Raw genomic sequence first — 10,781 nt, 5'->3', positions numbered from 1 at the left:
TAAAGTTTGTCAGGGTTTGGGGTGACAAGCCAAATTTCTTCAGCCTCCCGAGGGTAAAGAGGCGGTGTTGCGCCTTCTTCACCACACTGTCTGGGTGGGTGGACCATTTCAGTTTGTCCGTGATATGTACGCCAAAGAACTTAAAACTTTGCACCTTCTCCACTGCTGTCCCTTCGATGTAAATAGGGGGGGGTGCTCCTTCTGCTGTTTCCTTTGTTTTGTTGACGTTAATTGAGAGGTTGTTTTCCTGACACCACACTCCGAGTGCCCTCACCTCCTTCCTGTAGGCTGTCTTGTCATTGTTAGTAATCAAGCCCACTACTGTTGTGTCATCTGCAAACTTGATGATTGAGTTGGAGGCGTGCACGGCCACGCAGTCGTGGGTGAACAGGGACTACATTAGGGGGCTGAGCACACACCCTTGTGGGTTCATAGTGTTGAGGGTCATCAAAGTGGAGATGTTGTTTCCTACCTTCACCACCTGGGGTCGGCCCGTCAGAAACTACAGGACCCAATTGCACAGGGCGGGGTCGAGACCCAGGACCAGCCTGATGATGAGCTTGGAGGGTACTATGGTGTTGAATGCTGAGCTGTAGTCAATGAACGGCATTCTTACATAGGTATTCCTCTTGTCCAGATGGGATAGGGGCTGTAGTGGAGTGGGTCGAGAGCTTCAAGTTCCTTGGTGTCCACATCACCAACAAACTATCATGGTCCAAACACACAAAGACAGTTGTGAAGAGGGCACGACAACACCTTTCCCCCTCAAGAGACTGAAAAGATTTGGCATGTGTCCCCTGATCCTCAAAATGTTCTACAGCTGCACCACTGAGAGCATCCTGACCAGTCGCATCACCGCTTAGTATGGCAACTGCTCGGCATTTGACCGTAAGGCGCTACAGAGGGTAGTGTGTACGGCCCAGTACATCACTGGGGCCAAGCTTCCTGCCATCCAGGACCGATATACTAGGCGGTGTCAGAGGAAAGCCCAAAGAATTGTCAGAGACTCCAGTCACCCAAGTCATAGACTGTTTTAAGTCTATGGCCAAAAGGCTCCTTAACAGCTTCTACCCCCAAGCCATAACACTGCTGAACAATTAATCAAGTGGCCACAGACTATTTACACCCCCCCCCCTCCATTTGTTTTGTAAACTGGTGCTACTTGCTGTTTATTATCTATGCATTGTCACTTCACCCCTACCTCCATGTACAAATTACCTCGACTGACCTCTACACCTGCACATTGACTCAGTACCGGTACCCCCTGTATATAGCCTCTTATTTTATTGCGTTACTTTTTATATTTTTTTTACTTTAGTTTATTTGCTAAATATTTTCTTAACTCTTTTTTGAACTGCATTGTTGGTTAAGGGCTTGTAAGTAAGTATTTCATGGTAAGGTCTACACTTGTATTCAGCACTTGTGATAAATAAAGTTTGATTTGAAACATGAGGTGATGGCGGCGGATGAATGGCACGACAATGGTCATCAGGATCTTGTCATGATTCTTTTTGCATTCAAATTGCCATCGATAAAATGCAATTGTATGTGTTGTCTGTAGCATATGCCTGTCCATACCATAACCCCACCGCACCATGGGGCACTCTGTTTCCAACATTGACATAAGCAAACGGCTCACCCACAAGACGCCATACACGTGGTCTGTGGATGTGAGGCCGGTTGGACGCCCAGCTAAATTCTCTAAAACAATGTTGTTGGATGCTTATGGTAGAGAAATTAACATTCAATTGCACATTTTAGTGTGGCCTTTTATTGTCCCCAGCACAAGGTGCCCCTGTGTAATGATCATGCTGTTGAATCAGTTTCTTGATATGCCACACCTGTCAGGTGGATGAATTATATTGGCAAAGGAGAAATGTCACTAACAGGGATGTAAAAAAAATTGAGAGAAAGAAGCTCTTTGTGCATATGGAACATTTCTGTGATATTTTGTTTCAGCTCATATAGCCTTGTTTATATTTGTCTTCAGTATAGTTTTGGCAGGCACTGCCAATTTCTCTCTAGGCTAGCTACTGAAGCTAAATCATGAATAGACATAATAATATTTAACAGGCTGAATCTATAACTCAGCTATCCAGAGCTCAACAACAAAGCCATGCACTGGGATAATTTTTATTTCAAGACTCCTAAGAAATTGGAAGTAGTTTACAGATCTTTTTGTAGGCTACAAGGGTTGGGTTTAGACAGGCATCCTAATTCTAATCTTTTTAAGTAATTGATCATTTGACAAATCAGATCTGCGCTGGAAAAACTCTGATGTGAAAAGATCTGATTTTACTGGTCAAAAGACCAATTAGTGGATAAGATCATCATTGGGCTGCCTGTCTAAATGCAGCCAAAGATACCACAACTTTCCCATTTGGCACACAGCACACAATAGTGGAGTTAGTTCAGGAGATTTTGGAGGCTGATTTTGGAAGATTTTGAAGGGACTCCAAGTCACCCCAGTGGTTCCATGACCTCCAACACAACAGTGTGAGGTCCGGTCATCACCAACCTGGTGACCTGGCGGTAATCCAGGTGAAGAACGCTCCGCCCATTCACCTGGCACACAAACTGACGCACCTAGGCATTAGAAGTAGAAGTACAGGAGAATGTCATGATAAACACATATTCATATATTACTGTGTGTGTAACTATTTTTGTATGTGTTTGTGTTACCTTAACCCCTGCAGCAGCAGCAGGGCTTCCAGGATCGACTGCCTGCACGTAAACTGGAGCCACACCTCTGATCACAAAGCCCCAGCCCACTGCATCTCCCATCACCTGAGATGCAAAACACTGGTATGAGGGGGCTAAAACATATTTACTTCCCCAATAGAGACACGACTAGAAAGAGGAAGGACATACAGTATATTGGCCTTATAGCTCACCGTCAACACTCTCTTGATGAAGGGTGCACCAAGGGACAGTAGCTCCTCACATGTTACATTCCTCTTAAGCACTGTCAAAACCAATGTAGAGTTGTCTTTTCAGTGTTTAAATACATGATTTTATCAATAGCATTGCTAAACCATGTTGACCTCTGGGAGACTTGGCAGGTCAGAAAAAGTAGGCGCTCTTGCTCAATATTAACTATTTTTAAATGTTGTTATACTTTTCGGTTAAAACATTATGTTTTGCCTTCATCAGAGATTAACTGCTTAGGGAGTCTACATCTTTGTAAGCCTGAACAGAACTAATTATGTCAAAAAAGAACAGAGGGACGATCTGACCTGATTTTGGATTGCATCTCACCACTGGGGCAGAGGAGAGTGTGGCAGGGGGTAAATATCCACTAGCATGTAGCTGCAGAGAGTTCAAATTGGCCTGATGGACATTGGGTATCATCTTCAATGGTTTATTGGGCTGCACTGCTATGAGAGGTCAGACATAAATGCATGCATGTATGCATAAACAGCTCATCCACTGTGTCACAACAGTATTGGCAACCTTGGAAGAAATGTGCATATGAAGTATTTTAGAGTTCTTGCTTTGTTTTTATGTTTGCATTTACCAGATTGAAAACCACTGCTTTCCTCTTGTGGGGGGATCTTGGGCAGGACAAAGGGGCTGTCGGCATGGTTGTCCTCCAGTGCATGCACTGATGCACCTTCCTTTTTGTCTCGATCAGTTTCATTCAAGAGCTCAGACAGGTGGCGCCGGCGGCGAAAATTGATGCAGAACTGATACAGTAATCTACTGTCAAAGAAGTCGTACTTCTTTGACACTAATGGGAATTGGGAAGAGGAGAGAGGAAAAGCATCGTACTAATTTTCTGATAGAAGTAATTTGAGTAGGCGATCAACTGCGAGAGGCTATGGAAACAGTATTACCTCCAATGTTATCAGCCAAAGGTTAAAAGGTAACATAACTCACCATGCTGAATGATGCCATGCTCTAGCAAAGCACGGCAGAACTCCAAACCCTGGCGCCTACTCTCCGTCTCTCCATTCTGTAACAACCAGTCCATCAACTGGCAGCCAGGGATGGAGCGCTGGTATGCAACACCCTGCTCCTCCCTTAGTTGCAGAATGGAGTCTCTGCCTGTTATTAGACTGCAAAAAACAGACACACAAATCAGGTCACATCCATTTTGCACTCCAGAGACAGAACGAATGGAACAATTACACACAAACTTGTGTATACAGTTGGTAAAGTTTCAAGTTTCAGTCCGTAATCACCATAACTAGCACATACTGAGAACATAATACAGATGGTGTGGTTACCCTAAGATGGGTTTGACCTCAGCAAGGGCACTTGTTCCTGACAGATAGAGACCCCCAGGGTGAACGAAGTAGTTCTTACTGCTCATACAATCGTTGTCCTCGGATGAAGACCTTCACCTCGGTGTTAAATGGAAATGTGCCATCATCCTTACGGAAACGGTACAGCAATTTTGCATCCTTGAATATAGGGTGCTTGTCACAAACTAAAGAGATCAGAGTGGAAGAGAGACAAAGGAAACGTCCTGAGAGTGTCTTCATATTGCCCTACTTTATGGTTCAGCATTTTGGATCTCCCATATCAATTATCAATGTTAGTATCTTAGCAAAGCTCTTATGCTCTTGTGAGAAACTGCATTATAGGAGTTGGATATGGACTTTGTCATGTGAGAGGCTATAAGCTCTTGGAAAAGCTACTATGCATTTTATATCCCCCGAGGAATGTTATTGTGGTGCCCTACCATGGTGCACAATGTCATGGTCCATCAGGTGTTGCATGAGGCAGACCGCTGTGGCCTGATCGGGAGCTTCCTTGTTGCTGATTAACCAGTCTGTAAGCTCTTTGGCTACAAAGCAGTTGGGGTAAGTGCGCAGATGGTACCGTCGATCCTTGATCAGTTTGCCATCATGCAGCCTCAACCTTGCAGTGAGGTAAAATGTTGAATAAAGCAGCTATAACTACTATACGTAGACAAGGGCACATTAAGAAATATATTCAAACATGAATTGAATCAGTTTCAGTTGACATCTCTACATGATATATTGTATCCCTTATAATTAAATGTTTACATTAAATTGGAAGGTCAGCTGAAGGAAATATGCAAACTACTATATCTGGAAGGAGCTTGTCGGATTTAGACACAGTACATTTCAACAGGTAGCATAACCATAAAGAAAGCCAATCCCTCTCTCTCTCTCTCTCACACTTTCTCTCTCATACCTCAGTTGTTCTCCAGCAATCATAACTTTAGCCTTGTGCAGTCTGGCCATTGATTTTCTGTTTATGCTGCTTCCCATTTTCTCCATGTTCCTTTACTGTCACTGGTCTGAAAAAAACTACTCATTTCATTAGAAGCCTGTATGTTTACCAAATAACCAGTGCCCAGCAGCACCCTCTGACCATGTTGGATAGATGTTATGTATAAACACACACATACACAAACCGAGGGAGAGAAGGCTACAAGAAAGTACAATATGTGACATGCTGAGAAAATCACAAGCCACCATTATCATACTTACTTGGTATAGGCTACTGTGCATGCTCTTTACATTCTTTTGGCAAGGTCACTATAAAAAAGTCAACATTCACATTTTGTTTTAATTTCAAAAGAGCGGGGTAGCTATCAGACAACTCGTTTTCATTCACAGTTCAGTACACACTGAGGGGCAAGAATGAAGTTTTACCTCATATCACCTCAAGGGGTCAGCATAGATCCACGAATAGAACATTTGGTTGCCCATTCTCAGGAGAAACCCCATAGAAATACAGTTATTTAGAATTAACCTATAGCTCTATGATCAAGCCTTTGTGCTTTTCATATAATGTAAGGAGAAATCAAATAATAACACATGCAAGTGGAATATAAACACTTATTTTCAATGGGCTACTCATGGATTAGAGGTAGGATAGGCTATTTGTTTATTATGGGTGGTGGTGCATTATTCAAAAAGCACAACAGCTCTATTAGAATTCTTAATTGTCTTTTTTGCAGAATGAACTTCCCCTTAAATATAAGCACCGTTGTCCAAATATAACCGTGACGCTTTTATGTTATTCATATGGAAAGTCATATGGTAATTTAGGGCGACAAAATGTTTATTTACTAGCCCTATTGACTATATATATATATATATATCCCTGGACATATAGCCTACAGAATTAACATAGGCTATTTAATCCTCAGATGCTTTGCATTCCAGCATCAGTTCCTAAATGGTCTTTCAAAATAAACACTTTTAATACATCAATTGGCGAGGGAAAGTGTGAAGGAAAGAGAAACGTATGCACAAATGAAATAAAGAAGTAGGCCACAGTAGCCTAAACGTGTACAATATGTCTGCAGGTCTATGTAAAAAAAAAAAAAGTGGGCTACATTCTACATTCAACCTCTGCTGGATTGTCAAAACACATACATCAGCTATTATGCAAATCGCCCTTCTCGCCGTCTTTTTATTGGAGAGGAGCATGGAGGTGTAGTCTATATCGTGTGACATCATGCAACGGTTCTTTATGAAGAAAGTGCGCTCGCAAGCATAAACCAGTAGCGCTACACACATGCAGAAAGCTCTTGGCCCCGCCGTGGACTCTGAGCACTTTTCTTCTGTCCGATTAATAGTATGTGTTTCTAAACTTTTGAGTGAAGAGGACGGGTTTCTTTCCATTTTTGCGCACGCGTATTTTCACTGTCGATTTCATTTGACGGACTTACTGATTGTATAAAACGTCGTACCAATAGTGCAATTGTTGCAAAAGACTGCATGAGAGAATTGAGTTTTGTGACCCTTGGATGTGGCCAAGATAAATAGATCCAGAAAAGAATGACCGCCGAATCGCATACAAACCTGGGTCTGCCGAAAAACCCCTTGGGTTATGTCAGTGCGTTCGACTTGATGAAGTTCGATGTGAAGAAGGAGACAATGCAGGGGATCGACCGCTCATTCTTTGGGCCGTGCAGCGAGCTCCAGAGACCGGACTCAGTCTCCTCCACCCCGGTCAGCACCCCTTGCAGTTCGGTGCCCTCATCACCGAGTTATAATCCGGGTGAGCAGAGGAACCCCGATGATGATCTTTACTGGACGCCCAGCAGTGGAGGTTATTCTCAGCAAATGTATCCCAACACTTTTGGCCTGACACCTGAGGACGCAGTGGAGGCCCTCATCGGTACCACAGTCCACGGGCACCAACCCTCTCCACACGATCACCAACAGGCTCTCCAATCGGATTTCGAAGGGTACGGGGCGGCACATAACCTCAACGGTCATGCCCAGCAGTACCCTGGACTTAACCGTCAACCCGACGCCCTCTCGGGTCCCCCTGATATGCAAGATATGCACTGCCAAAATCAATATAACCACAACAAGCACGACCTCGACTACTCGGCTCAGCACTCACCCGACTCGCAGCTAAGTGCGCACCACCTCCATCAGCAGACTCGCCACGACAGACGACTCAACGCGGAGAGCGGCTTCTCCGACGACCAGCTGGTGTCTATGTCAGTGAGGGAGCTCAATCGGCACTTGAGGGGTCTGACCAAGGACGACGTGATGCGTCTGAAGCAGAAGCGCCGAACCCTGAAAAACCGCGGTTATGCACAATCCTGCCGCTACAAACGTGTTCAGCTGAAGCACGTTCTGGAGCATGAGAAGACCAGCCTCGTCACACAGGTGGAGCAGTTAAAGAACGAGCTCAACCGGCTGGCACGCGAGAGGGACGCATATAAACTCAAATGCGAGAAATTGACTGGTTCTAACGGTTACCATGAAACTGGGTCTACCAGTGACAATCCTTCCTCGCCTGAGTATTTTATGTGAGTTTATTCTTTGTAACAGCCACAAAATCTATTTTAATGATTTTTTTTATTGATATGCTTATTTGTTTTAACAATATTAATGATTTCATACTAGTTCTGATGCAAACCTATCATCTAATTCAGCTTTTAAAGTTATTACGATAATAAGTCAGATTTGTAATATTAATCTATAATCAATCATGCATGCTGGACATGTATGGAACTGTCTATTTAGTAGGCCTAAACTTGGCTGTTGTAGGCTACTTTGCCACACACACACATCTTCATGAACATACTTGAAATAGTTCCTCTTACTTTTGTTAAATTGAATAACCAGTCTGATTTATGAAATTACGTTACAAACGAGAATTAGAATATTAATTTTGTCTTCATGTAGGCTACTAGGCCGACTCTCAATCTTGTCTTACATTGATTCATCCACCGAAACACTTGGAAATGGTTTTACTTATTTGTGTTCAGATCTTCACTCAAGTGCTTTTCTGTGATAATTCTATTCTAATAAATATAATGCATACATGGTTGATGATGATGTATCTATCTCCCTGTGCTGGATATCCTTTTACTCACATTGCATTTTGAGGACCTGGTTCTGCTGGCCAGATGTGGCTTAAAATTGTGTTGTTTTTCTTTCACATACATTTTTGTTAATTGTTCAAGAAAAAGAGCTAGATTTTTTAAAAATATTATTGATTTATTATTGCCTGCAAATGACCATCATTTTTTTTGTTACCTATCCAGCCATGTTGAAATCATTTGTCATCTGCTTTAGATCAATAAAGCCATTAATACTTCTTTGTGTTAGTCTGTTGAGTAATTGTTGGATCCACTTATAAAAAAAAATCTGGCTCATTTATGTATCCTTTCATTGATTACATGACTAGATCATGGAAGCCAGTGGCTTTAGATTTCGTAAAATTTTCTTTCTCCAGAATATATATTTTTTAGAGACAAAGGTTTGCTTTATGTGGCCATGTAGTTTTAACACTTAGCAGTACGATTATTATTTTACTCATGTCTGTATAAAGGAGAAGTGTAGTGCGACAGGCAGACAAAATGTAAAGGAACCAAGTCATCTTGCTTACTTTTAATAGGCTTATTGATGTGGAAAGAAGGACAGTCATTACAACACCAAATTCAAAGCTGTGACAAATGTGTTTTATAAAAAAAGGTTATTGAGTGATTGATTAAAACAAATGTCTCTCCATTTACACTCATTTCACCATACCATAACGTCTAGGATTAATTCCGTCTGAGAAAACAAGTGTGAACTTTGCACTTGGAGCATACGCATTGTATATCAGGCTCCAAGAAAGCTGTGGAAGCATGGCTATATAGTGAAAATATAAAATTGTATTTGTTTCACACACAGTCAACTGACTTGATATTTTTTTAAATTATACAAAACTTAGGCCTAATAATAAACACTTTTGCATACAAATGCACTAATTTGGCTTGTGACAAATGAAAGTGGAGTGTCTCTTTTTTCTGTATGCTGACCTTTGACCTTCATTGATGGTTGCTTCCTGAGGGACCACTGGATGTGAAGACTCTGAAGACTCACTGGCTGGGGCTGTGTGGTGGAGATAATGCCCATTTCAGACAGAATATGTGGTATATTACCTGTGACATGTGTATATGACCCACCTTCAAACATTGTCTTATTTACCACTTTCTTGCAGGTATTGTAAGTCGCTCTGGATAAGAGCGTCTGCTAAATGACTTAAATGTAAATGTAAATGTATACATACCCCTTTTATACATATCAGTGGGTAACTGGCAAAATGGGAGGGGTGGGGGGAGTTGTTAAACCATGGTGGAAGTTTGCAGTTCAAATTAGGGAGGTGTTAAACAATGGAAGTGTTAATGAATTTACAGTGGTTTCGGAAAGTATTCAGAACCCTTGACTTTTCCACAATTTTTACATTACAGCCTTATTCTAAAATATATATTTAAAAAAAAAAATGATCAGCAACCTACACATAATACCCCATAATGACAAAGCAAAAACAGGTTTTTAGAATTTTTTGCAAATGTATAAAATATTAAAAACAGAAAAAATATTCACATAAATTCACAAAATTCACATTTGCTAGGAGAATGGAAATTGAGCTTAGGTGCATCCTGTTTGCATTGATCATCCTTGATATGTTTCTACAACTTGATTGGAGTCCACTTGTGGTAAATTCAATTTATTGGACATGATTTGGAAAGGCACAGACCTGTCTATATAAGGTCCCACAATTGACAGTTCATGTTAGAGCAAAAACCAAACCATGAGGTCAAAATAATTGTCCGTAGAGTGTTGAGACTGGATTGTGTCGAAGCACAGATCAGGGGAAGGGTACCAAAAGAATGCAGCATTTAAAAATATATATTTGATTTATTTCACCTTTATTTAACCAGATATGCCAGTTCAGAACAAATTCTAATTTACAACGGCGTTCTGGCCAAGATAATTCAAAGCAGTGCGACAAAAGACAACACAGAGTTAACACATAGGATAAACAAAAGTACAGTCAATAATACAATAGAAAAATCTATATATAGTGTGTGCAAATTAAGTAAGAAGGTAAGGCAATAAATAGGCCATAGTAGCGAAGTAATTACAATTTAACAAATTAACACTGAAGTGATAGATGTGCAGATGATGAAGTGCAAGTAGAAATATTGGTGTGCAAAAGAGCAAAAAAGTAAATAAAAACAATATGGGGATGAGGTAGGTAGTTGGGTGGGTTATTTACAGATTGGCTATGTACAGCTGCAGCGATCGGTAAGCTGCTCAGATAGCTGATGCATAAAGTTAGTGAGGGAGATATGTCTCCAACTTCAGCGATTTTTGCAATTTGTTCCAGTCATTGGCAGCAGAGAACTGGAAGGAAAGGCAGCCAAAGTGGGTGTTGGCTTTGGGGATGACCAGTGAGATCTACCTGCTGGACCGTGTGCTACAGGTGGGTGTTGTTATGGTGACCAATGAGCTGAGATAAGGCGGAGCTTTACCTAGCAAAGACTTATAGATGACCTGGAG

At 41.6% G+C, this 10,781-nt stretch overlaps 2 protein-coding genes across 4 annotated transcripts; one reads left to right on the top strand and one right to left on the bottom strand.

The window, feature by feature from the left end:
- Window positions 1-1,838: 1,838 nt before the first annotated feature.
- si:dkeyp-97e7.9 (DEP domain-containing mTOR-interacting protein) lies at window positions 1,839-6,618 on the bottom strand. Of its 3 annotated transcripts, none has more exons than XM_046342744.1 (9): window positions 5,167-6,618; window positions 4,688-4,866; window positions 4,309-4,432; window positions 3,880-4,058; window positions 3,518-3,730; window positions 3,237-3,377; window positions 2,895-2,965; window positions 2,683-2,787; window positions 1,839-2,586 (listed from the first exon to the last, which is right to left on the bottom strand). In XM_046342744.1, the coding sequence occupies exons 1-9, from the start codon at window positions 5,250-5,252 to the stop codon at window positions 2,461-2,463; spliced, it is 1,224 nt and encodes a 407-aa protein (XP_046198700.1). In that variant the 5' UTR covers window positions 5,253-6,618; the 3' UTR covers window positions 1,839-2,460. The 3 variants fall into 3 exon arrangements, with proteins under 3 accessions (XP_046198700.1, XP_046198701.1, XP_046198702.1); XM_046342745.1 differs by having other exon boundaries at window positions 3,237-3,374; XM_046342746.1 differs by lacking the exon at window positions 3,237-3,377.
- LOC124031477 (transcription factor MafB-like) lies at window positions 6,466-8,547 on the top strand. Its single transcript, XM_046342747.1, has one exon. The coding sequence runs from the start codon at window positions 6,765-6,767 to the stop codon at window positions 7,755-7,757; it is 993 nt and encodes a 330-aa protein (XP_046198703.1). The 5' UTR covers window positions 6,466-6,764; the 3' UTR covers window positions 7,758-8,547.
- The last annotated feature ends 2,234 nt before the right edge of the window (window positions 8,548-10,781 follow it).

Source organism: Oncorhynchus gorbuscha, linkage group LG03, assembly GCF_021184085.1.
Source record: "Oncorhynchus gorbuscha isolate QuinsamMale2020 ecotype Even-year linkage group LG03, OgorEven_v1.0, whole genome shotgun sequence".
NCBI lineage: Eukaryota > Metazoa > Chordata > Actinopteri > Salmoniformes > Salmonidae > Oncorhynchus > Oncorhynchus gorbuscha.
Note: the sequence above shows the minus strand (reverse complement) of the source record. Positions and strands in the feature narration are given on the sequence as shown.

Bases quoted from the DNA above. Each gene is read 5' to 3' on its own strand.
- LOC124031477 (XM_046342747.1), top strand. From the start codon at position 6,765: ATGACCGCCGAATCGCATACAAACCTGGGTCTGCCGAAAAACCCCTTG.
- si:dkeyp-97e7.9 (XM_046342744.1), bottom strand. From the start codon at position 5,252: ATGGAGAAAATGGGAAGCAGCATAAACAGAAAATCAATGGCCAGACTG. The intron at 4,867-5,166 runs GTATGAGAGAGA...CCTCACTGCAAG, and splicing joins ATTGCTGGAGAACAACTGAG to GTTGAGGCTGCATGATGGCA. The intron at 2,788-2,894 runs GTGAGCTATAAG...TTTGCATCTCAG, and splicing joins TCATCAAGAGAGTGTTGACG to GTGATGGGAGATGCAGTGGG.